This window comes from Pleurodeles waltl, chromosome 5 (genome assembly GCF_031143425.1).
Source record: "Pleurodeles waltl isolate 20211129_DDA chromosome 5, aPleWal1.hap1.20221129, whole genome shotgun sequence".
In the NCBI taxonomy this organism is placed as follows: Eukaryota; Metazoa; Chordata; class Amphibia; order Caudata; family Salamandridae; genus Pleurodeles; species Pleurodeles waltl.
Window position 1 is genome coordinate 440800067 of NC_090444.1, and position 27062 is coordinate 440827128.

The 27062-nt window shown below is 48.4% G+C and overlaps 1 protein-coding gene across 6 annotated transcripts in view; it reads right to left on the reverse strand.

The window, feature by feature from the left end:
* The window catches only part of VPS54 (VPS54 subunit of GARP complex), a 555456-nt gene that overhangs the window by 227657 nt on the left and 300737 nt on the right, over positions 1 to 27062 (reverse strand). For all 6 annotated transcript variants that reach the window (XR_011203675.1, XM_069234226.1, XM_069234229.1 and 3 more), the window contains one exon: positions 5086 to 5198. Coding sequence is in view for 5 of the 6 variants with exons in the window: in XM_069234226.1 (XP_069090327.1) it covers positions 5086 to 5198 (113 nt within the window). In the remaining variant the exon portion in view is untranslated. The remainder of the gene's footprint in view (positions 1 to 5085; positions 5199 to 27062) is intronic.

The window sequence follows — 27062 nt, forward strand, 5'->3', positions numbered from 1 at the left end:
TTCATATACGGACTCTGAGGTTGTGGTAGCCCCTGCATACGTGAATTAAGGAAGAGTTCCCCTAATTCCACAGCTCTCAACATGTCAGTGATGGAATCCCAGTCCATCTTGTGAACACTTCTTCAGCATACAGAGTGTTTAGGATGGACTGCTTCACTCCCGTTGCTCTCCATACCAAGAAGGTGGAGGGTCTCCTTGGTGTTGTCTCCCGTTTGCCACTATTCTCCCTTTGCGATTCATAAATAAAGGCTTGGTGGTTGGTAATTAACAACTCTTCCACTAATGCTTGCAGACAATGTTGACTCTTTGGTAAATACTTTAGCATCCACACTAAGGAAACAGATTGGGTGCTGCAGTCTTGGGGCTTATTGGTGAAGGGTTGGCAGCTGTTTCTCCCCTTAGTCTTCCCCCAAACTCAAGAGTTATGCGGCAACACATAAGGAACAGTTAAGTAGAACAATTTATGAGACTCAACATGAGGGTTACATAGTAAAACACTTCCAGTTTTTCCCAGTCAAGGAGGCTGAAAGGTGAAAGGGACTATGTTGTGAAGGATATCAGGGGTAAAGGCTTCGCTGACATCACTAATACCAGGTAACAATCTGGCCATGCAGATATAGTTTACCTGTTTCGATATGCATCTTGGTTGTGATTCATGCCATCAGTCTTTTTTCCATGGATCAGGGCCTTCTGGGCAAAGCCAAAGCCCTCATATTGAGGTGACTGTGTGCCTGAGGAGCCACTGACTTCTCCAGGGCAACTTTGCATTCTGCCAGTATGTCCTTCGGCTAAGTGGCTTTCTCTCTGTCATGTCTAATACTTTCTACCATTCAGGACTGTTTGGACATGCCAGGGTCTGTTGTACGATAGGATCAGCATCAGAAAGAGGGAGGCCCAGCAATTGGCGAATACCCTTGAAAGATTGAACTGCCCAGCTCTTGCCCTACCAATCAAGGAGGAGTCGGAAGGAGACCCAAAATATTTTAGGAGTTAAAAAGGGTGTGTTTGAATGGAAAGCTCGTCACTTAGTAAGTGCGATGCTAGAGATGTCTTGGATAGATTTGTAGGAAATAGCCATTATAGTGAATAGAGGATTGCTCTCCTGTCCACCTCCAGCATGGCATCTTTATTCTCAAAATGATGGAAGCATACTAAAATGTCTGGTGGTAGTTATGAGTCCTGGGTATCCAGTCCTGTCTGATGGGCCCTGTCTATGAGGAAAGGGTCCAGGCTATATTTCTCAAGTACTGTCTCTGAAAGGCACTGGGCACATCTTTTCACAATCTTTCCTTCTTTACCAGGTGATACTCATCTGACAGAAAACTGCTTAATGAGATCCAACTTGTGTCAGTCTTCCTTCTTTTCTTGCAGCATAACAAATGGGACACTCATTGCAAAGCAACAGAAGAGGTGTTCCTCTAGGCACAGGCAGCACTTGACTTGTGTGGGCTCCAATAAATCATCCCTGTGACTTAGATCGTCAAGGTCTTTTTATATGTTTGTAAAGCTATGTGTGAGGTTTGTGCCAACAGCTCCTATTTCACGTTTAAGATATGTAAAGAAATGAATCATTAAACTTTTAGTGAGCTTCTCATCATCATCCATCAGAACGATGGGTGCCTCTCCACATTCATTCCCTGATTACTTGGTAGCTTTAGGGACACTTTCTCCTTTCTTATAGGTGTAGGCCTGGAGGAGGTTCTTGATCAAGGAGTCCTGTTCGGGTCTTGTCGTTGACCTGCCTCAGCGCTCTGCTAAAAGATCTGTGTGATGTGCACATGGGAGACCGTATGCCCGTCTGATTGTACAGTTCACAGTGGGGTCAGCAGATTCAATTTGTGAGGATCAACAATGGGTCTGGTAGGCTATCAAGGCTGATCTGATCAGGCTTTGGCTATTCTGGTTCAGAGAACCAGCCAGCTCCGCATCTACATTTGAAGTGGGGCACTGGTAGTTTGGTTGCCCGGAATGGTCTGATATGTTGTGCACAGGGGTACTGCATGTTTCTCCTTCTTTGTGAAAACTTGCTGCTGCTGTGGCCACTTATTTTTTGGTGGGCCTGTGTTGTACAGGACAGTCATATGGTGCTCTTCCACTCTTCAAGCACCCAATTGCCTGGTCCTTCTTGGGATCCTTATGCGTGAGGGGCACATTGAGACTCACAGCAATCTGGTACCCCACCTTCAAACTCTTTCACTCCCACAAGGGGTCAAATGCAGAACTATGAAGTGCATCCCACCTCAGTCTCCTACTAAGATTGCTCAGTCACTCTTGTACAGGCTCTCCCCTCCTCATTGCCCATATGCTTTGTCACCGGTGTGAGGGGCCTCTCACACCTTCAGCCTCATTTCCTCATTGATTTCCCTCCATTCACAGTATGGGGTCCTAGCTGCAGATTTTACATAGCTCAGGGTCACTGTCTGTCTGTTGGCTCTACCTTTTTATCAACCCCCAAGTTCCAAGGGGAACCCACCGCTTGAGCGACTCAGCAGGGGCCCATCGTTTTACTTGTTTAACAAGGCCTGAGCCCTTGTCATGCTCCACCATATAGTTTGTTGTTGTGAGTCAGCGCAAGGGGCACCTTGGATGGCCCACTTGGTGCCTTTTTCAAGCTGACGCCTCATTACCGCTGGGGCCTCAGACGGTGACCCTCCCCCATCTGATGCCGTGTTACTTTACAGGGTTCTGGGCCCAATCATCAAGAGGCCTCATTCGAAATGTTGGCTGTGCATCACCCAGGGTTGCGCTGCTGCGTGCCCGGAGGTCCGTAGTGACTAAGTGGGTGCTCGCCTCAGGGTTCAGGTCATTTCATTTTTTGCAAGGCACGTCCTAGGTGCCACTCGCCCGTTCCTCTGGGCCCCACTCCACAGCAAGTAGGGTGCACAACTTCTCAGCTGATTTCAAGGGAAGGGGCTGTGCCAGAGGAGGTGGGGTTGGTGATGGGGGAGCAAGTGGCCTCCTTCCAACTGCGTAGCTGAGGCATGGCAGGCCATACTACCCCCTTGCCGCCCCAAGTCTTGCAGCAGATAAATAGTTCACTTGGAAGTCTGGAAAGGGCCACAGCCAGGATGGCGATGGATGGAGTCACCAGTTAACTAAACAGCTGCAGCAGTGATATAGAAGCTTCCGAAATAAGTGTCTGGGGTCATCTTGGGCTTGGCTAATATTTTAGCACTGATATTTAATAAGGAGATCAGACAGTAGGAAGGTCATAATGATGAGTCTTTGCTTGGATTGGCTATTACAGAGATATTTGCTTTAGCCATGGATACCAACATTTCACTGTCTTCAGTAATCTCAATAAAAAGTGTGGACAAGTGAGGGACTGGCTGAGTCACAAATCTTTTATAAAACGACGCCATGAATCTGTCCTAGCCTGGTGCTGTTGGTGTTTTATAGTCCCCATTATCTTCTTCTCTGAAATGGGATCCTACACAGAATCAGCACAGTGATCGGATAGTTTAGATAGCACTACAGAGTCTACGTATGCGCTGCGGGCTTGCAGGACGTATGTTTTGGAGCATCGAGGTTCTATTAACAGATGTGTAAAGCTGCAAGCTTTCCCTCGTCAGTTGTTTGTACCATCTTTAATCTTGCTCATGCACCACTGTGTCTGGAGCACCCACAGTTTGTGTGCCAATAGTCTACCTGGTTTCTTCCCCCCTTTATTGAAGCACAATTATTTCCAAATTATTATGTAGTAGGTTAGTGTGAAAAGGTGTCCCTGAATTGCAGTTAGTTTCCTCCAATTCTTCTTGTCTAATTTGACCTGTATAGTTGTTCTTACTCCTTTTTCCAGAGTCAACTCACACATGCCCTTAAGGCAACCTGCTTCTTGAATAAAATGGTGCCTCAGATGACTGTTTAATGCATTCCACACTACATTTTTGCCCATCCCATGTGTCGTCGATTGTTAGGTACTCTTTCATTTTCTCTTTAACTATTTGTAAGACCAATAGGTTATCAAGAAATTATCCTTAAGGTGTGCTAAAGTTACCATGTCACTTGAAATAATCTTTCAGCCGATTTAGGGTAATTAGAACAAGGCCAGGGTCCTCTAAGTGTTTCAGGCTCTATCAAGAGGAAGTCTAGGGATCCGTATGGCTAATGTATTCAAACGTAGTGGGAGTAATCAGTCATCAGAGGGTGTTGCCAGACCCAATCATTTCTGGGACTCAGGTCTTCAAGCCATTTTTCCCTTTTGTGACAGTTCAATGAATGCCAATGGCTGTCTCAGTGCACTTGTTTCTTTAGTTATGTCTGCAGTATTGGGACCTCAACTTCCTGTCTGAGCCTCGAGGTCGTCAGTGATAAATGCAGTGATAAATGCATGTCCTCTGAAGGCGTGCTGTAGATAAATAATGAGACTCTGAGTGACAGTTTGGGCAGAAATAAATCAGGTGTCCACCATCTTGTGTGCTCAGCCACACCTCCCTACAAAAGAAAATGAACCCCTGATTCTCAATTAAGACTTTAGCATATTGTAACTCTGGTCCACATTGACACTGGAAACTTCCATCTAGACAGGTTTCCATTGCTGTGCACCAATCTGCTCCCTTCTTTGTAATGGGAGGCACAAGAAGAACTATATAACATTATTTGTTAATCCACTGCCCCCGGTCACTCCTGCAGCTGGCACTGCTTTCAAAGTCGATTGCATCACATTCACAAGCATGTCCAGCCCCCCTACTCTAAGGCAAACTTTCTATCCTCTTAGAATCACGTACCATCAGAAACAAAGGTCAACTTTCAGAGGTGATTCCTTTGATTAAGAAGAAAACATTCTCAAGTAAGCCTCAGCTTTGCTTAGAAAACGTGAGGTGCTTTACCAGAGGATATTTGCTTTGCACCGCGTACCTCATACTCTTTCCTTCCTCAGGGTGCTAAAGACACTTTTTTCCAGTTAAGACTAACCTAACGTAATCTCCCAAATGATGTATGCATTCCCACCACTCCAGAATGTTTTTTATTTGTCTGCATTTCGTTTTACAGGTTAACATTGGAACATAGGTATGCTGCCCATGTAGTCAAGTGTGTGGAACAGAAATCTCTACAAAATACAAAAAATAGAAAACAGACACTCACCTCCAGTTCTTTTCTCAGGCAACAAGATTTTTCCATCTGTTATAGAGTCAACTAAATCCTGAAACTCCGCAGGGACATCAGCTTGTTTCCAGCGCTCATTATCTAACAGCAAGCTATTAGAGGACAAATGTAAAAATCAGTTTAATTCAACTAAAATTTTCTAAAACTGTAAAACATTAAAGAGGTATGGTCCACGTGCATACTGTAGCAATCCTTGTTAAAGAAAATGTTCAAACTTTGTCTTATTTTTAAGTTTGAAACTTGAAAATAACATTGTAACTCATGGCCATTTATGAAGTTTTAATAGTGCTTCTGTTGTGCTACGTTCACTTTCATAATAGGCTTTCAGTTACTACAAGGGCCAAGAAAACATTTGAGATGTATAAAAGCGAAATGCCATAGCACATCACAATATTAATGCACTGCTGGATAATATCCAATAAATGAGATGTAACTTGTTGATCCTCCTCATATCATATTTTGACATTGATAATAAACCCTATCCACTTTCAAACAAAACAAAAATTTCAACCACATCTGTTTATATCATTCCCTTGGAGGCAACAGAGGGAAGGGTTAAGAAACAAACAACCCAGGTAGTAGAATTCTTATATTCCTCTCAGTCCCCAACTATGTGACGATTATCATGACCGTCCTAAAGAGCACAACTTCCTATCCAAAAAACAAGAAATTTGAGGATACTAATGTTTTTTTGATTTCCATTTAAGCCTCTTCTGATGTATATTCAAAATTTTCTTGTTCACCATTAAAAAGCTTTGCAGATGCACCAATTTCCCCGAGGTGATTATTCACTGGCCATCCTCCAGTCTAGTCAAACAAGTTATCTTCGCTAACACCTTATCTGGTAGAGACATTCTAGTTGCAGATTCCTTACTTTTGAATTTCCCCCACGTGCCAGACTTAATCTGGAGAATTTTCTGAGTAGTATCCCGGCGCCCCGTTAGGTAGCATTGATTGGCTCTGTGTAAGTCAGTGGTGGCGTCCACGTCGAATATGAAGTTGCGGGTCCTATATAGGCACCACCCCATTGCACTGACCTCAGTTTCTTTCCACAACATTCCAAAGCTGAAGCACAGAGCCATGCAGAACACAGCCTACGGGTGCGTCAAAACTCAGGCCCTTAATGGGGAGTCCCTGTCCCTAGAAATCAGTTTACAGAGCGGGTAGGGCAGGTGGGTCGGTAAGGAATCTACAACTAGAATAGGTCTCTACCAGATAAGGCGTTACTGAAGATAAGTAACTTGTTCATCTGATATGGAATTCTAGGTGCAGATTCCTTACCTTTGAATAGATACCCAAACAATACCATTCCAGGAGGTGGGTCTGCGAAGCAAGCTCATACTCAAAAGTCCTGAAGGAGCGAACGGGCAAAGTACCAATCCCTACAGACCTGACTGTCCAGGCATTAGTGTTTGGTAAACATTTGCAGAGAAGCCCACGTTGGCATCTCACAGATGTCAAGGACTGGAACTCCACCTGCTAATGCTGTGGTCTCAGCTGCAGCTGGCGTAGAATGAGCAGGCAAATCTCCAGGTAGTTACTTTTTGGCCAGTACATAGCAGATCTTGATGCAGATTATGACCCATCAGGAGACGGTCCGCTTCTGCACTGCCCAACCTTTCTTCACACCCAAACAACCGACAAAGAGTCGATCGTCCACCCAGAACTCTTTTGTATGATCAAGGTAGAGCGTCAATGCTTTTTTGGTTCCAGGCAGTGGAGGGGCGTCTAGCCGTTACTTTTTACGCACCTCCACATCCCTTTTTCAGAGGGATGTGGAGGTGCATAGAAAGTAGGCAAGGTGATGCACTGCCCTACGTGAAAGCCCGTAGCCACTTTTGGTAGAAAAGAAGCCCTATTGTGAAGCACCTCTTTGTCAGGACCAATGGAAGGGTAGGGCACCTTCAAGGACAACACCTGCAGCTCACTCACCCTGCAGGCAGATGTAATGGCCACAAGGAAGGATGTTTTAAAAGTGAGAAGCCTGAGAGTCCAATTTTGGAGAGACTCAAAAGGAGTGCACATCGGAAATGCCAAAATCAAAGTCAGATCCCACTGGGGTATAATGAATGGGGATGGAGGAAATATATGTGTAAGACCTTTGAGGAACCTATGTACTAAAGGGGAATTACACAAGGAAGGTTGATCAGGCAATCTAAAAAAAATGGAAACTGCAGACAAATAACCTTTGAGAGTGCCATTAGCAGAGACCTGCTGGCCAGAGAAAGTATAAACAACAGGACCTCCGAGACAGGGGCAGAAAGGGGGTCAATAGACTTGTCTGTGCATCATGTCACACATTTCTTCCAACAACAGGCATATACCGTTTTGGTGGAGGGGTGCGTAGCTGCCAAGATTATGTTACAGCCTTCGGGTGGAAGGTCAAAAGCTGTAAACTGTCACCGCTCAATCTCCATGCAAGAAGGCGGACAGTAGACACGTTCGAGTGCAGAACCCTCCCGTGCTGCTGCAACAGAAGATTCTCCCGAAGGGGCAATCTGATTGGAGGATCGATGGACATGCTCAAGAGCTCAGGATACCAGACTCCCCTGTGCCCAGTCCGAAGCCACAAGGATTACTTGGGCCCCATCGTTCTTGATCTTCTTGAACTCTGGCCAGAAGTGGTTTGGATGGAAAGGCATACAGGAGGCCGAATTCCACCTAAGAGGGAAAGCGTCTCACAGTGACTGCCGCCTTGGAACTTCCAATGCGCAAAACTCCTGACATTGTGCGTTGTTTGTGGAGGCGAACAGATCTAACCATGGCTCTCCCCACCCTTGTGTCACCTCTGGATGGACGTACTATTCATGATCAGCTAGGCCTCAATGGCTGAGATTGTCTGCTCTGGCGTTCAGATAGTCTGCCAGATGTTGAACCCCCAGGGATATGCCCTGCTGCTCATGGTGAACTAAAAGTGCTTGTGACCTACCACAAGTAACATCTGGGGGCAGGCAGGACAGGAATATGAAAATAAGAGTCCTCTAAGTCCAACACTACCCAGTCTCCTGGGTCCAGGGCAGATAAAACCCAAGCCAAAGAGAGCATTTTGAAATTCTTCTTCTTGAGGAAGAGATTGAGGGATTTAAGGTCTAGGGTAGGGCGAAGCCCTTGTCATTTTTGGACACCAGAAAATTGCGGATATAGCAACCACGACCTACTTATGGTACGGGAACCCTCCGTAAGGTTCCATTGGCCAAGAGAGCTGTAACTTATTCACGGAGAAGGGACAAGTGATCCTCCGTCATCTGATCGTATAATGGTGGCATGGATGGAGTAGTCGTCTCAAAATGGGAAGGAGTAGCCCCTTCGAAATCCCACACCCTCAGCCACGCAGAGGTTGGGCAGCATGCACGGCATGGTGGCTGGCTGGGAATGGACGTGGTTGGAGATCTCTTCCATAGCAACAAAAGGGGCGAAAGGTAGACTGAGGGGGACAAAGGGCTACCGCGAGGTCCAAGGACCTGGCTGTAGCCCAAGAATCCTTGAAGTGCTTGGGCAGCCGAATCTGCTTGGTCTCCGAAGAGATGGGTGCCATCTCCTGGCATATCCATCAAAGTAGCCTGGACATCCCCTGAAAAGCCAGACATCCTCAACCAGGAGCGGCACCTCAGGGCCACTGTTGACTAAAACCTTCTGCCTAGCAAGTAATCATGTCCAGTCCACAATGGATTGTGAACTTTGCTGCGTCTCTCCCATCAGCAACTGCCTGAGAAAGTACAGCCTGGGCCAACTCCGGGACCTGTGGCATCACTTGCGCAACCGCATCCCACAGCATGTGGGAACAGTGGCCCAAAAGGCATGCTGTGTTCCCAGACCGCAATGCTAGGCTGGTGGAAGAAAAAACCTTCTTCCCAAGTGTATCCAACCTTTTGGATTCCCTAGCCAGAGGTGCAGAAAGGAACGCACCCTGAGAAGGGAAGGCTTAAATTACCAAGCTCTCAGGGGTGGGGAGTTGCATCTGAAAGCTTGGGTTCCCCGGAGCAGGGTGATTGAGGCGGTCAATAGTCCTGTTCACATGACCCCCTGTGCCAGGTTTGGACCAGGTACTGAGTAGGAGATCCGTAAGAGTTTAATTAAAGGGGAGCATGGATTCTGAGGAGGAAGACCCAGCTTGAAGCACCTCTGTCAGAAGGTTAGTCCTGACTGCCACCGAAGGCAACAGCTTTCTCCTCCATAGTCATGGTAGGAGGAGAAAGCATGCCAGAATCTAAAGAAGGATTCAGTCCGCTGGCCTCACCTAAGTCTGTACGTCAGTACGTAGGGTCTTGGAGCTGGTATTCTAAAGGGTCCAGTGACCCCTCCATTTCTCACTGCACCCTAGCCCATAAGAAAGGGGCGAAGGATCCGACATAGGAGTCAAGGCTCCTACCAGTGTTGGAGTTGTATGACGTCCATCTGGCGCTATGCCGGAGTCAGCAATAAGAATGGGGATGGCGCCGGTATTGAGACCAGCGTCAGGGAAAGTCGGGGTGGTACAACCAATGCCGGTCCTGATTTAGCTGTGTAATGCACACATCCAATAGAACAAGCGTAGATGAAAAACACTTACCTCTACACCTTATCTCATCTGCTAAAATTGTGCAACTCAAAAGCAGTGGTCCATCAAATTGTGGATACTTGTAGTCTTCAGTATATATAATGGGAGGGCTCCAACTTGTTTCAGAGTTTTAAACGTACAATGAAATTCTTCCATATGTCTGCAATGTGGAGGATACAGACAAAAGGACATCTATTTAACATATTATCGAACTGAGATGTTTGAACTAAAAGAGTAGTGGCAAAAAGTGCTTAGAAATTATGCATTAAAGGCCAGATGTGCAAACATTATGAATTGTGATTATCTCCAAAACGCAATTAGGAAATCAATATTCCTAAAATATAATTTTTTTCTTCTCAAATAGCGATTCCTAGTGGTCACAAATAAACCTACACTCATAAATAATAATGAAGAAAGTCACAATTAGCGACCATTAGGAATGGCTGCCATCACAGGGATTGTGGTCTGCTGAGGTCATCAGAGCACCAGGTCTGTGACTGCTTTTAATAAAGCAATCTTTCCTTTTTTTAATGCAGCCCATTTTCCTTAAAAGAAAACAGTATGCATTTAAAAAAAGAGAAGAACAAGTTACTTACCTTTGGTAACAACTTATCTGGTAGAGACTATCTAGCCACATATTTCTTACATTAGAATCATCCCCAGGTGTCAGACTGGATCTGGAAAATTTGTGTGAGCAGTAACTTTACATGCCGGTAGGTGACATTGTTAGGCTCCACGTGTTGTCATCTGTACCGGAAGTGACATGCATTGTGCCTAGAAAGGTGTTACGCCAGCACGTTTACAGCAGTTTCTTTTTACAACTTTCCACGGCAGAAATACAGAGCCATGAAGAACACTGACCTTTGGTGTGTGGAACTAGGGCCCGAAAAAAGGGAAACAACCCTTAACTCTACAATGCATTTGCAGAGCAGGGAGGATGGGTGGGTTGGTTAGGAATATGCGGCTACACAGAGTCGCTACCAAATGAGACGGTACCAAAGGTAAGTAACTTGTTCATTTGATAGAGACTTCTAGCCGCAGATTCCTTACCTTAGAATAGATACCCAAGCAATACATTCCCAGAGATGGATCTGCAAACATGATTTAAACCAGAAAGTCCTGCAGGACCGAACAAATAATGTGCCCAGCTTGACAGACCTGACTGTCCAAGCAGAAGTGTTTGATGAACATGTGCAGCGAGGCCCATGTTGCTGCTTGGCAGATGTCCAGGACTGGAATTCTGGGTGCTATTGCAGTAGTCATTGCCTTTGCTCTGGTGGAATGACCTTGCAAGCTCTGCAAAGGCTACGTTTTGGCCAATTAATAGCAGACTTTAATGCAGAGTATGATCCATTGGGGGATGGTTTGTTTCTGCACAGTCTTACCTTTCAGGGGCCCGACTTACTCCACAAAGAGTTGATTGTCCATCAGGAAAGGTTTTGTGCGGTCAAGATAGAATGACAACACTCTTTTTGGGTCCAGCCAGTGGACTCTCCTTCTTTAACGGGATGAGGCGGAGCATAAAAGGTAGACAAAGTGTTGTACTGGCCTACGAGGAATGGGGTGACAAACTTTGGTAAGAAGGACGCTTGAGTCTTAGGACCAGCTTGTCTGGGAAGAAAGACACATATGGAGGCTGAGATGACCGCAGCAGTTCACTGACCGTCTGGGCGGATGTATTTGCAACCAGAAAGGCAATCTTGATGGTGAGATGCCTAAGAGGGTAGTTATAAAGCAGCTCAAAGGGATCAGCACATCAGAAAAGTAAGAACCAGATTAAGGTCCCATTGAGGCATAACGAATGGAGTTGGTGGAAAAATGATGTGGAGACTTTTAAGGAACCCGTTTACAATAGGGTACTTGAAAAGGGAGGGTTGATCTAGCAGCCGCAGGAAAGCAGAGATGGCAGATAAGTAACCCTTTAACGTGGCCAATACAGAGCACTGCTAGCCGAGGGTAAGGATAAAAAACAAGACTTAGGAAAGGGTGGCGGATAGGGGGTCAACCTGTCTGGCTGTGCACCATGCCACAAACTTGCGCCAACCATCAGTGTACACTGTCTTGGTGAAGAGACGCTAAGATGACAAGATGTCATCACAGACTTCAGGCGGAAGGTTGAAAGCTCTTCTTCTCTACACATAAAGGCAGAGTATTGACAGGTTTTGGTGCAGAAACATGCCCTGCTGTTGTGTCAGAAGATCCTCTCTAATAGGCAGACTGGTCGGAGGACCAATGGACATACTCAACAACTAAGGATACCAGATACTCCAAGCCCAGCCTGGTGCCACGAGGATGACTTGGGCCTGGTCCTTCCTGACCTCCTGGAGAACTCTGGGAAGGAGTGGTATGGTCGGAAAGGCATACAACAGGCCAGAGCTCTACTCAAGATGAAAAGCGCTTCCAAGTCAAAGCCACATTGGAAACTCCAACGCAAAGAAGTGCTGACTTTGCATGTTCCCGGAGGTGGCACACAGATCTAACCAAGGTTCTCCCCACTGCTGAAAAAGACCTTGCACCACCTCTGGATGGAGGTGCCATTCGTGATGAGCTAGGCATTCTTGGCTCAGTTTGTCCGCTCTGGCATTCAGAGGTCCCACCACGTATTTACCCAACAGGGAAATGCCTTGACATTCCAGCCAAGACCAAAAACGCAGGGCCTTTTGACAGAGGATCCACAATCCCATCCTGCCCTGTTTGTTGTAGAACCACATGGCGGGGGTGTTGTCTGTGAATACCTGCACTAAGCCTTCCTTTGATGGAGGAAGGAAGGCTTTCAAAGCCAATCGGATCACTCGGAGCTCCAACAGGTTGATGTGGAGTCCAGACTCCACCGGAGACCAGTGTCCTCTGATATCCAACTCTCCCAGATGGCCACCCCAGCCCAAAAGTGATGACTCTGTCACTACTGTAAGATTTGTTTAGGGAAGGGAGGGGGGTCTGCCGCTGACCCAACAACTGTTCGTTACCCGCCACTGTAGTTCTTTTCCAGTGCCCTCAAAGATCTGGATGATGTCTGAGAGATTCCCCCGATGCTGCACCCATTGGAACTTAAGGTCCCACTTCAGAGCCCGCATATGCCAGCAGGCATATCACAAGCATGATGCAGGAGGCCATGAGCCTCGAAGCCTTGGAGTCAGTCTCATCGAAACCCAGAATAGAGGCTGTAACATCAGTATCATAGCCATAATATCCTGGACTCACTGTTCGTGAGGTTAAGCTCATAACAGCCCAGATGAAAGGGAGCATCTGAGAAGGAGTCAGGTGTGACTTTGGCATGTTGACAGTGAACCTCAGTGACTGCAGGCGGTTTGCCGTAGTCTGGAGGTGAGAGATGACTGCCTGAGGCAAACCCGCCTTCAACAGCCAGTCGTCGAGCTAAGGGAAGACTTGCCCCCCCTCTGGTATCTGCAGGTAAGCTGCAACCACCGTCATCACCTTAGTTAACACCTGAAGGGCAATGGTAAGGCCAAAGAGGAGCACGGTGAACTGAAAGCACTTGCGGCCTTCTGTGAACCACAGGTAACGTCTGTGGGCAGGAAGGATGGGGATAAGGAAGTAGGCGTCCTGCTAGTGCAACGCTAATATCCAGTATCCTGAGTGCAGAGCAGACAGGACTTAAGTGTGCATGAGCATCTTGAATTTCACCTTCTTCAGGAAGAAATCGATAGGGTGCAGGTCTAGGATACAAAGAAGGCCTTCTTCCTAATTGGGCACCAGAAAGCAGTGGGAACAGCAACTACGACCTACTTCTGATTCCAACACCCTCTTCATGGCTCCCTTGGCCAAGAGAGCTGTCACTTCCTGGAGGAGTAAGGAGAAGTGGTCCTCTGTCAGCCTTTCGCAAGTAGGTGACGTGTTTAGGGGTATACACGAAAGAGCCACTTTGAACACTCTGGAGAACCCAGTGGTCATATGTTATTGACTAAAGAGACTGCTGAGGGAGTGGAGGACTGGCCCGACCACTGGCTGCCTGACCCATGATGCCTTTGGGTGCTGCATCCTCGGCTGTGAAGCTTGCATTTGGTGGTGGCTGGGAGGATAGATGTGGCTGGAAGTCTCTTCCATGGCCATGGGAGAAGCAGAAGGCAGAATGGGATTGGTGACGGCAATGGATAGGACCAAGGAGCTGGCCATAGCTCTGCTGTCCTTGAAGCATTCTAGTGCTGAGTCCTCCTTGTCTCCAAAGAGACAGGTGCCATCAAAGGGTATGTCTGTTAGCGAAACCTTAACATCCCCTGAAAAGCCAACGGTTTTCAACCAGAGGCAGTGCCTAAGGGCCACCGACGATGAAGAGAGTCTGTTGTATCCAGTCCACAGCGAATAGTGAACTTAGCTCCGTCCCTATAATCAGAAATAGCTTGGAAGAGTATGGCTCAAGCCTCCTCCACACCCTCAGTGAGTGGCAGTCTGAGCCCAAAAGGCATGTGGTGTTCACCTACTGCAGGGCCAGGCTGGCAGAAGAAAACCTTTTCTTGCCTAAGGTAGCCAGCCTCTTGGAGTTCCTTTCCAGTGGAGTGGTAGGAAATGTGCCAGGACTTAGTTTAAATGTGGAGGCTAGGACCACCAAGCTCTCTGGGGTGGGGTGTTGGATGGGGAAGTTGGGGGCGGGGGTTTAGGGTCCCCTGGAGCATGGTGATGGACTATTATCATATTCACAGGAGCCCCCCCATGCCAGGCTTGAACCAGGCCCAGAGTAGGACATCTGAGAAGGGTATGTTAAACAGGAGAAGTGGTTTGGATGGGTTGACTCTCGGAAGAAGCCCCTCGGTCAAGACATTTGTCTTGACAGCCTCTACAGGGTAAAGACCTCGGCCACCCTCCTAAGGAACATTGCAAATGAGGCTCCATTGCACCACTGAAAAGGAGGCTCCCTGCTCTGTAGCTACAGTAGGAGGAGAGACGATGCAAATATCTGGGGAGGCGTCCAGTTCACTGGCATCCACTAAACCCTCACAACGGTTGTCCTCATTGGGGCTTAGGGACTGGTATTCATAAGGGTCTAGTGGCTCCTCCTAATCTTCCCCAACTCCTTGCCCATAGGTAAAAGGATCAAGATGCAGCCTGGAGGGAATAGCTTCAGCTGGCTTCGGACACCGCCCATCCGGCTCCATGTCAGAATCGGGGATAAGAATGAGAGCAATGCCACCAGTGGGTGCTGGTGCGTGCAGGGAATGTTGGCAAAGGGACGGTGCCAGGTAAAGTCTAGATGGCTCGACTGGTGTCAGACGAGATCCATCCATGGATCCAAGGGGCCCGACTAGCACCAGGGGCAAACCCACTGGCATAAAACCTGTAGGGTCCCCTCCCGACCCTGTGTGTCCCACCAGCTAGGAGGGGCCACCCACTCATATAGTTGGGTTGGGGGTCTCTCCAGCTACAGGAAACTCGGGGAGGTTCACAAACGGTCCAGTCGCAGGCTGAACTGCAGAGTCAGGCCTTGAATGCTGACATCCCTTTGTCTCGTCGGATGACTTCTATGGATGGGGCAAAGTTGAAGACCTCTTCAAACTCCTGCTTCTCTTTTTCTTGTGGAAATGATCTAGATGCCCAAAAGACTTCGACTGTGATGAAGATCGATGACTGCACAGCCAATCCCAGGTCCTTTATGGTGTTGTATGTCAAGCAGCAAAAAGCTGGAGGAACTGCTTCCTCAGGGCCTTGGGGTGCATGGCACAACAATCGATGCAGGTCTTGGCTTCGTGGTCATGCTTGAGACACCAGAGGCAGACAAGATGTGGATCCGTCATAGACATCTGCTGGTGACCGGCGCAACAGGGTTTATAACCAGCCTTCCTCGCATACATCCTGCCACACCATGAGACAATGTCTTTAAAAATCTTCAACAAAAGGTTGAAAAAGGTCTGACAAAAAGTGACTGAGGGTAGAATTTTTCCATATCTGCAACATCGTGTGCAAAAAGATAAGAACTGACGGAACAGCCTTGGCATGGGGTCTATATAGGCACTGCTCACATCACTTCCGGCACATATGATGCTGACAATGCCTGGTACAGCCAAACTACCCCACCTGCCAGTGCACAGGGCTACTGCTATTGAAAAATGTTCAGTTCGAGTCTGACGCCTGGGGATAATACTAAGGAAAGGAATCTATGACATGTCTCTATCAGGTAATGAAACTTTAAAGTTCATTTTTTAAGAGTAGGCAGTTGTCTGTGGGACCAGTGCCTGCTCTTAAAAAATATTGTGTTACATTCTCATAGGGAAGGGGCTCCTTGGGTACCCCTTTCCATTTGCAAATGGTTTTCACTACTTTTAGTAGTCTGTCGAAAACAAATGTTTGGAGATTGTAATTTGCTTGCAAAACATTAATGCATACACTTCTGGGATTCAATAGTTGGAAGGGTCCCTAAAAAGCCCCTTGCAGCTATCAAAGGGCTTAACCAAATTGCAATTCAGTAACAAGTTACCGAATCAAAATCTGGCATTTGTAGAGTTGCAAAATAGTTCTGCACATATGGCCCCAACTACTTTCAACCATCTTTTAATTTTGCAATGCAGTCTATGCATTAATAGGTTGCATCATGAAAGGCCCAGACGCAGTGTATTGCTGTGTGAACTGCCACATCAATATTAATTAGGAAGGTCGCTGTTTGCCACCCCCTGTTATGACTACAAACACAGGGATAGAGGCCTGCAAGGGACATCATTTTACCATGCATGCATGCCTTTGTATTCCCAAATGGGATTGTTTTTAATGCACCTCATGTCCCTTAAAGGAACTGGTACTGCTTTAATAAAAATCTTTTTTGGACATGCAACGGTGGGGGGAGGAAATATTGGTTTCAGTGACCACTGCCTAGACAGCTTTCTGTTCGCAAATCTTTTTTGGGGAGTAGGCAACACTTCAAAGATTTGTGACTATACTTGTAGTGGCAAATTATTGTTACATCTCATACCAAATACTAATTAAGGGCCAGATGTAGCATGCATTTCGAATGGTGCAAACTGCGAAAATCGCAGTTTGCGCCATGCAAAATGCCGAATGCGATGCTCATTCACAATTTGCGAGTCGGTACCGACTCGCAAATTGTGAATGCGACTTGTAAATAGGAATGGGTGTCCCCATCCTATTTGCGACTCGCATCGCTATGCTAAATTGCTTTGTGACCGCGAATGCGCTTGCAAATCAATTCGCAGTTACCACCAGTGTCACAATGGTGGTAACCCATTTGCAAAAGGGAAGGGGTCCCCATGGGACCCCTTCCCCTTTGTGAATGTTGCCAAAAAGGGGTTTTCAGAGCAGGCAGTGGTCCAGTGGACCACTGCCTACTTGGAAAAACAGAAACCAAATGGTTTCGTTATTTTTTTTATTTTGCAACTCATTTTCCTTTAAGGAAAACGGGCTGCAAAATAAAATTAAAAAACTGCTTTATTTAAAAAGCAGTCACAGACATGGAGGTCTGCTGTCTTCAGCAGGCCACCATCCCTAAGAGTGCAGGGACTCGCTATGGGGTCGCAAAATGCGACCCACCTCATTAATATTAATGAGGTGGGTCTTTGCGACCCCATAGCAACTCGCAGAAGGTGTCTGAGACACCATTCTGCATATGCTTTTGCGGCTCGGAAATTGCGAGTTGCACTGACTCGCAATTTCCGTGACGCAAAAGCATTTTTTGCTACATCTGGCCCTAGGCTCCTTAACCCCTTCTGTGCCCAGGACGTAATGGTTACGTCCTGAGGCACAGTGCTGCTGTGCCCAGGACGTAACCATTACGTCCTGTGCACAGAGCCCAGAGGGAGCGCTCTCGCTCCCTCTGTGGGGTTCCCCCCCACCCCCCCAAGTCAGGGATGGAAGGGGAAGCCCTTCCCCTCCCACCCCCGACCCCCCCAACCCCCCCTGTGACGTCAGCGCGCGAGCGCGCGCTGATTAGTCACAGGGTCTCCCCCATCGCGCTGGAAGCAGAGCTTCCAGCGCGATTGAAAAAGAAATGCTTTTGCATTTCTTTTTCAATCCCATGGGGGAGGCCCCGAGAGGCTTCAAAGGGAAGGAAATGTATTTCCTTCCCTTTGAAGTCTCTCACAGGTTTCAAAAGCCGGATTGCTTGCAATCCGGCTTTTGAAACCCCACTAGACACCAGGGATTTTTTTTTTCTCTCTTGAAATTGGCAAAAGGGAGCGACCCCTTGGGCAAGGGTCGCTCCCAGGGGGGCATTTTTTTAGGAAGGCCTTTTCTGCCCCCCCTGGGGGCAGATTGGCCTATTATTAGGCCGATCTGCCCCCAGGGGGGGCAGAAACCTCTAGGCACCAGGGACCTTTTTTTTTTTTTTTTTTTTTTGTGATGAATTCTTTTTTTTTTAGAGATGGGGAGCGACCCATCAGGCAAGGGTCGCTCCCCTGGGGGGCAAATTGTATTTAGACCATTTCTGCCCCCCTGGGGGCAGATTGGCCGATTTTAGGTCAATCTGCCCCCAAGGGGGCAGAAACCACTAGACACCGGGGATTTGTTTTTTGGCGCCAATGTCACGCAGGGGGAGCGACCCCGTAGGCAAGGGTCGCTCCCGGGGGGGGGGGGGGGTGGGGGGGGGCAAATTTATTTTAGGCCATTTCTGCCCCCCCGGGGGACAGATCGGCCTATTATTAGGCCGAACTGCCCCCGGGGGGGGGGGGGGGCAGAACACTCTAGGCACCAGGGCAATTTTTTTTTTGTGTTTTTTTTTTTTGTTGTTTCTTTTTTTAGAGATGGGGAGCGACCCATCAGGCAAGGGTCGCTCCCCTGGTGGGGCAAATTGTATTTAGACCATTTCTGCCCCCCTGGAGGCAGATTGGCCAATTTTAGGTCAATCTGCCCCCAAGGGGGCAGAAACCACTAGGCACCGGGGATTTGTTTTTTGGCGCCAATGTCACGCAGGGGGAGCGACCCCGTAGGCAAGGGTCGCTCCCGGGGTGGGGGTGGGGGTTGGGGGGGCAAATTTATTTTAGGCCATTTCTGCCCCCCCGGGGGACAGATCGGCCTATTATTAGGCCGAACTGCCCCCGGGGGGGGGGGGGCAGAACACTCTAGGCACCAGGGCAATTTTTTTTTTGTGTTTTTTTTTTTTGTTGTTTCTTTTTTTAGAGATGGGGAGCGACCCATCAGGCAAGGGTCGCTCCCCTGGGGGGGCAAATTGTATTTAGACCATTTCTGCCCCCCTGGGGGCAGATTGGCCAATTTTAGGTCAATCTGCCCCCAAGGGGGCAGAAACCACTAGGCACCGGGGATTTGTTTTTTGGCGCCAATGTCACGCAGGGGGAGCGACCCCGTAGGCAAGGGTCGCTCCCGGGGGGGGGGTGGGGGTTGGGGGGGCAAATTTATTTTAGGCCATTTCTGCCCCCCCGGGGGACAGATCGGCCTATTATTAGGCCGAACTGCCCCCCGGGGGGGGGGGGGGCAGAACACTCTAGGCACCAGGGCAATTTTTTTTTTGTGTTTTTTTTTTTTTGTTGTTTCTTTTTTTAGAGATGGGGAGCGACCCATCAGGCAAGGGTCGCTCCCCTGGGGGGGCAAATTGTATTTAGACCATTTCTGCCCCCCTGGGGGCAGATTGGCCAATTTTAGGTCAATCTGCCCCCAAGGGGGCAGAAACCACTAGGCACCGGGGATTTGTTTTTTGGCGCCAATGTCACGCAGGGGGAGCGACCCCGTAGGCAAGGGTCGCTCCCGGGGGGGGGTGGGTGTTGGGGGGGCAAATTTATTTTAGGCCATTTCTGCCCCCCCCGGGGGGGCAGATCGGCCTATTATTAGGCCGATCTGCCCCCGGGGGGGGGGGGCAGAAAACTCTAGGCGCCAGGGGAATTTTTCTTTTTTTTCTTTTTTTTTTTTTTTTTTTTTTAGAGATGGGGAGCGACCCATCAGGCAAAAGTCGCTCCCCTGGGGGACAAATTGTATTTAGGCCATTTCTGCCCCCCTGGCACCAGGGCAATTTTTTTTGTGTGTTCTTTTTTTTTGTTGTTTCTTTTTTTTTTTTAGAGATGGGGAGCGACCCATCAGGCAAGGGTCGCTCCCCTGGGGGGGCAAATTGTATTTAGACCATTTCTGCCCCCCTGGGGGCAGATTGGCCAATTTTAGGTCAATCTGCCCCCAAGGGGGCAGAAACCACTAGGCACCGGGGATTTGTTTTTTGGCGCCAATGTCACGCAGGGGGAGCGACCCCGTAGGCAAGGGTCGCTCCCGGGGGGGGGGGGATAGTGTTGGACGGGCAAATTTATTTTAGGCCATTTCTGCCCCCCCGGGGGGCAGATCGGCCTATTATTAGGCCGATCTGCCCCCGGGGAGGGGGGGGCAGACACCTCTAGGCGCCAGGGTAATTTTTCTTTTTTTTTTTTTTTTTTTTTTTTTTAGAGATGGGGAGCGACCCATCAGGCAAAAGTCGCTCCCCTGGGGGACAAATTGTATTTAGACCATTTCTGCCCCCCTGGGGGCAGATTGGCCAATTTTAGGTCAATCTGCCCCGAAGGGGGCAGAAACCACTAGGCACCGGGGATTTGTTTTTTGGCGCCAATGTCACGCAGGGGGAGCGACCCCGTAGGCAAGGGTCGCTCCCGGGGGGGGGTGGGTGTTGGGGGGGCAAATTTATTTTAGGCCATTTCTGCCCCCCCGGGGGGCAGATCGGCCTATTATTAGGCCGATCTGCCCCCGGGGGGGGGGGGGGCAGAAAACTCTAGGCGCCAGGGGAATTTTTCTTTTTTTTCTTTTTTTTTTTTTCTTTTTTTTAGAGATGGGGAGCGACCCATCAGGCAAAAGTCGCTCCCCTGGGGGACAAATTGTATTTAGGCCATTTCTGCCCCCCTTGGGGGCAGATTGGCTGAGTTTAGGTCAACCTGCCCCCAAGGGGGCAGAAACCACTAGGCACCGGGGATTTGTTTTTTGGCGCCAATGTCACGCAGGGGGAGTGACCCCGTAGGCAAGGGTCGCTCCGGGGGGGGGGTGTGGGTGTTGGACGGGCAAATTTATTTTAGGCCATTTCTGCCCCCCCGGGGGGCAGATCGGCCTATTATTAGGCCGATCTGCCCCCGGGGAGGGGGGGGCAGAAACCTCTAGGCGCCAGGGGAAATTTTTTTTTTTTTTTTTTCTTTGTTTTTTTTTGAGATGGGGAGCGACCCATCAGGCAAAAGTCGCTCCCCTGGGGGACAAATTGTATTTAGGCCATTTCTGCCCCCCTTGGGGGCAGATTGGCTGAGTTTAGGTCAACCTGCCCCCAAGGGGGCAGAAACCACTAGGCACCGGGGATTTGTTTTTTGGTGCCAATGTCACGCAGGGGGAGCGACCCCGTAGGCAAGGGTCGCTCCCGGCGGGGGAGGGTGGGGGTTGGGGGGGGGCAAATTTATTTTAGGGCATTTCTGCCCCCCCCCCTGGGGCCGGCTGAGCTACAGGCCAAACACCACAGGTAGGCACCTTGCAAAAAACACCTCTGTTTTCTGTGAAAAAATATGTTGTGTCCACGTTGTGTTTTGGGCCATTTCCTTTTGTGGGCGCTAGGCCTACCCACAGAAGTGATGTACCATTTTTATCGACAGACTTAGGGGAACGCTGGGTGGAAGGAAATTTGTGGCTCCTCTCAGATTCCAGAACTTTCTGTCACCGAAATGAGAGGAAAAAGTGTTTTTTGGGCCAAATTTTGATGTTTGCAAAGGATTCTGGGTAACATAACCTGGTCAGAGCCCCGCAAGTCACCCCATCTTGGATTCCCCTGGGTTTCTAGTTTTCAAAAATGCACTGGTTTGCTAGGTTTCCTCAGGTGTCGGCTGAGCTACAGGCCAAAATCCACAGGTAGGCACTGCTTTTTATAAAAAAATGTGATGTGTCCACGTTGTGTTTTGGGCCCTTTCCTTTCGTGGGCGCTAGTCCTACCCACACAAGTGAGGTATCATTTTTATCGGGAGACTTGGGGGAACGCTGGGTAGAAGGAAATTTGTGGCTCCTCTCAGATTCCAGAACTTTCTGCCACAGAAATGTGAGTAACATGTGTATTTTTAGCCAAATTTTGAGGTTTGCAAAGGATTCTGGGTAACAGAACCTGGTCCGAGCCCCACAAGTCACCCCTCCTTGGATTCCCCTAGGTCTCTAGTTTTCAGAAATGCACAGGTTTGGTAGGTTTCCCTAGGTGCCGGCTGAGCTAGAGGCCAAAATCTACAGGTAGGCACTTCGCAAAAAACACCTCTGTTTTTTTCCAAAATTTAGGATGTGTCCACATTGCGCTTTGGGGTGTTTCCTGTCGCCGTCGCTAGGCCTACCCACGCAAGTGATGTATCATTTTTATCGGGAGACTTGGGGGAACGCTGGGTGGAAGGAAATTTGTAGCTCCTCTCAGATTCCAGAACTTTCTGCCACAGAAATGTGAGGGACATGTGTTTTTTTAGCCAAATTTTGAGGTTTGCAAAGGATTCTGGGTAACAGAACCTGGTCCGAGCCCCGCAAGTCACCCCTCCTTGGATTCCCCTAGGTCTCTAGTTTTCAGAAATGCACAGGTTTGGTAGGTTTCCCTAGGTGCCGGCTGAGCTAGAGGCCAAAATCTACAGGTAGGCACTTCGCTAAAAACACCTCTGTCTTTTTCCAAAATTTAGGATGTGTCCACGTTGCGCTTTGGGGTGTTTCCTGTCGCGGGCGCTAGGCCTACCCACACAAGTGAGGTATCATTTTTATCGGGAGACGTGGGGGAACGCTGGGTGGAAGGAAATTTGTGGCTCCTCTCAGATTCCAGAACTTTCTGCCACAGAAATGTGAGGAACATGTGTTTTTTTAGCCAAATTTTGAGGTTTGCAAAGGATTCTGGGTAACAGAACCTGGTCCGAGCCACACAAGTCACCCCTCCTTGGATTCCCCTAGGTCTCTAGTTTTCAGAAATGCACAGGTGTGGTAGGTTTCCCTAGGTGCCGGCTGAGCTAGAGGCCAAAATCTACAGGTAGTCACTTTGCTAAAAACAGCTCTGTTTTCTGTGATATGTCCACGTTGTGTTTTGGGGCATATCCTGTCGCGGGCGCTAGGCCTACCCACACAAGTGAGGTATCATTTTTATCGGGAGACGTGGGGGAACGCTGGGTGGAAGGAAATTTGTGGCTCCTCTCAGATTCCAGAACTTTCTGCCACAGAAATGTGAGGAACATGTGTTTTTTTTAGCCAAAGTTTGAGATTTGCAAAGGATTCTGGGTAACAGAACCTGGTCCGAGCCCCGCAAGTCACCCCTCCTTGGATTCCCCTAGGTCTCTAGTTTTCAGAAATGCACAGGTTTGGTAGGTTTCCCTAGGTGGCGGCTGAGCTAGAGGCCAAAATCTACAGGTAGTCACTTTGCTAAAAACAGCTCTGTTTTCTGTGATATGTCCACGTTGTGTTTTGGGGCATATTCTGTCGCGGGCGCTAGGCCTACCCACACAAGTGAGGTATCATTTTTATCGGGAGACGTGGGGGAACGCTGGGTGGAAGGAAATTTGTGGCTCCTCTCAGATTCCAGAACTTTCTGCCACAGAAATGTGAGGAACATGTGTTTTTTTAGCCAAATTTTGAGGTTTGCAAAGGATTCTGGGTAACAGAACCTGGTCCGAGCCCCGCAAGTCACCCCTCCTTGGATTCCCCTAGGTCTCTAGTTTTCAGAAATGCACAGGTTTGGTAGGTTTCCCTAGGTGGCGGCTGAGCTAGAGGCCAAAATCTACAGGTAGTCACTTTGCTAAAAACAGCTCTGTTTTCTGTGATATGTCCACGTTGTGTTTTGGGGCATATCCTGTCGCGGGCGCTAGGCCTACCCACACAAGTGAGGTATCATTTTTATCGGGAGACGTGGGGGAACGCTGGGTGGAAGGAAATTTGTGGCTCCTCTCAGATTCCAGAACTTTCTGCCACAGAAATGTGAGGAACATGTGTTTTTTTAGCCAAATTTTGAGATTTGCAAAGGATTCTGGGTAACAGAACCTGGTCCGAGCCCCGCAAGTCACCCCTCCTTGGATTCCCCTAGGTCTCTAGTTTTCAGAAATGCATAGGTTTGGTAGGTTTCCCTAGGTGGCGGCTGAACTAGAGGCCAAAATCTACAGGTAGTCACTTTGCTAAAAACAGCTCTGTTTTCTGTGATATGTCCACGTTGTGTTTTGGGGCATATCCTGTCGCGGGCGCTAGGCCTACCCACACAAGTGAGGTATCATTTTTATCGGGAGACGTGGGGGAACGCTGGGTGGAAGGAAATTTGTGGCTACTCTCAGATTCCAGAACTTTCTGCCACAGAAATGTGAGGAACATGTGTTTTTTTAGCCAAATTTTGAGGTTTGCAAAGGATTCTGGGTAACAGAACCTGGTCCGAGCCCCGCAAGTCACCCCTCCTTGGATTCCCCTAGGTCTCTAGTTTTCAGAAATGCACAGGTTTGGTAGGTTTCCCTAGGTGGCGGCTGAGCTAGAGGCCAAAATCTACAGGTAGTCACTTTGCTAAAAACAGCTCTGTTTTCTGTGATATGTCCACGTTGTGTTTTGGGGCATATCCTGTCGCGGGCGCTAGGCCTACCCACACAAGTGAGGTATCATTTTTAATCGGGAGACGTGGGGGAACGCTGGGTGGAAGGAAATTTGTGGCTCCTCTCAGATTCCAGAACTTTCTGCCACAGAAATGTGAGGAACATGTGTTTTTTTAGCCAAATTTTGAGGTTTGCAAAGGATTCTGGGTAACAGAACCTGGTCCGAGCCACACAAGTCACCCCTCCTTGGATTCCCCTAGGTCTCTAGTTTTCAGAAATGCACAGGTTTGGTAGGTTTCCCTAGGTGGCGGCTGAGCTAGAGGACAAAATCTACAGGTAGTCACTTTGCTAAAAACAGCTCTGTTTTCTGTGATGTGTCCACGTTGTGTTTTGGGGCATATCCTGTCGCGGGCGCTAGGCCTACCCACACAAGTGAGGTATCATTTTTATCGGGAGACGTGGGGGAACGCTGGGTGGAAGGAAATTTGTGGCTCCTCTCAGATTCCAGAACTTTCTGCCACAGAAATGTGAGGAACATGTGTTTTTTTAGCCAAATTTTGAGGTTTGCAAAGGATTCTGGGTAACAGAACCTGGTCCGAGCCACACAAGTCACCCCTCCTTGGATTCCCCTAGGTCTCTAGTTTTCAGAAATGCACAGGTGTGGTAGGTTTCCCTAGGTGCCGGCTGAGCTAGAGGCCAAAATCTACAGGTAGACACTTTGCTAAAAACAGCTCTGTTTTCTGTGATATGTCCACGTTGTGTTTTGGGGCATATCCTGTCGCGGGCGCTAGGCCTACCCACACAAGTGAGGTATCATTTTTATCGGGAGACGTGGGGGAACGCTGGGTGGAAGGAAATTTGTGGCTCCTCTCAGATTCCAGAACTTTCTGCCACAGAAATGTGAGGAACATGTGTTTTTTTTAGCCAAAGTTTGAGATTTGCAAAGGATTCTGGGTAACAGAACCTGGTCCGAGCCCCGCAAGTCACCCCTCCTTGGATTCCCCTAGGTCTCTAGTTTTCAGAAATGCACAGGTTTGGTAGGTTTCCCTAGGTGGCGGCTGAGCTAGAGGCCAAAATCTACAGGTAGTCACTTTGCTAAAAACAGCTCTGTTTTCTGTGATATGTCCACGTTGTGTTTTGGGGCATATTCTGTCGCGGGCGCTAGGCCTACCCACACAAGTGAGGTATCATTTTTATCGGGAGACGTGGGGGAACGCTGGGTGGAAGGAAATTTGTGGCTCCTCTCAGATTCCAGAACTTTCTGCCACAGAAATGTGAGGAACATGTGTTTTTTTAGCCAAATTTTGAGGTTTGCAAAGGATTCTGGGTAACAGAACCTGGTCCGAGCCCCGCAAGTCACCCCTCCTTGGATTCCCCTAGGTCTCTAGTTTTCAGAAATGCACAGGTTTGGTAGGTTTCCCTAGGTGGCGGCTGAGCTAGAGGCCAAAATCTACAGGTAGTCACTTTGCTAAAAACAGCTCTGTTTTCTGTGATATGTCCACGTTGTGTTTTGGGGCATATCCTGTCGCGGGCGCTAGGCCTACCCACACAAGTGAGGTATCATTTTTATCGGGAGACGTGGGGGAACGCTGGGTGGAAGGAAATTTGTGGCTCCTCTCAGATTCCAGAACTTTCTGCCACAGAAATGTGAGGAACATGTGTTTTTTTAGCCAAATTTTGAGATTTGCAAAGGATTCTGGGTAACAGAACCTGGTCTGAGCCCCGCAAGTCACCCCTCCTTGGATTCCCCTAGGTCTCTAGTTTTCAGAAATGCACAGGTTTGGTAGGTTTCCCTAGGTGGCGGCTGAGCTAGAGGCCAAAATCTACAGGTAGTCACTTTGCTAAAAACAGCTCTGTTTTCTGTGATATGTCCACGTTGTGTTTTGGGGCATATCCTGTCGCGGGCGCTAGGCCTACCCACACAAGTGAGGTATCATTTTTATCGGGAGACGTGGGGGAACGCTGGGTGGAAGGAAATTTGTGTCTCCTCTCAGATTCCAGAACTTTCTGCCACAGAAATGTGAGGAACATGTGTTTTTTTAGCCAAATTTTGAGGTTTGCAAAGGATTCTGGGTAACAGAACCTGGTCCGAGCCCCGCAAGTCACCCCTCCTTGGATTCCCCTAGGTCTCTAGTTTTCAGAAATGCACAGGTTTGGTAGGTTTCCCTAGGTGGCGGCTGAGCTAGAGGCCAAAATCTACAGGTAGTCACTTTGCTAAAAACAGCTCTGTTTTCTGTGATATGTCCACGTTGTGTTTTGGGGCATATCCTGTCGCGGGCGCTAGGCCTACCCACACAAGTGAGGTATCATTTTTATCGGGAGACGTGGGGGAACGCTGGGTGGAAGGAAATTTGTGGCTCCTCTCAGATTCCAGAACTTTCTGCCACAGAAATGTGAGGAACATGTGTTTTTTTAGCCAAATTTTGAGATTTGCAAAGGATTCTGGGTAACAGAACCTGGTCCGAGCCCCGCAAGTCACCCCTCCTTGGATTCCCCTAGGTCTCTAGTTTTCAGAAATGCACAGGTTTGGTAGGTTTCCCTAGGTGGCGGCTGAACTAGAGGCCAAAATCTACAGGTAGTCACTTTGCTAAAAACAGCTCTGTTTTCTGTGATATGTCCACGTTGTGTTTTGGGGCATATCCTGTCGCGGGCGCTAGGCCTACCCACACAAGTGAGGTATCATTTTTATCGGGAGACGTGGGGGAACGCTGGGTGGAAGGAAATTTGTGGCTCCTCTCAGATTCCAGAACTTTCTGCCACAGAAATGTGAGGAACATGTGTTTTTTTAGCCAAATTTTGAGATTTGCAAAGGATTCTGGGTAACAGAACCTGGTCTGAGCCCCGCAAGTCACCCCTCCTTGGATTCCCCTAGGTCTCTAGTTTTCAGAAATGCACAGGTTTGGTAGGTTTCCCTAGGTGGCGGCTGAGCTAGAGGCCAAAATCTACAGGTAGTCACTTTGCTAAAAACAGCTCTGTTTTCTGTGATATGT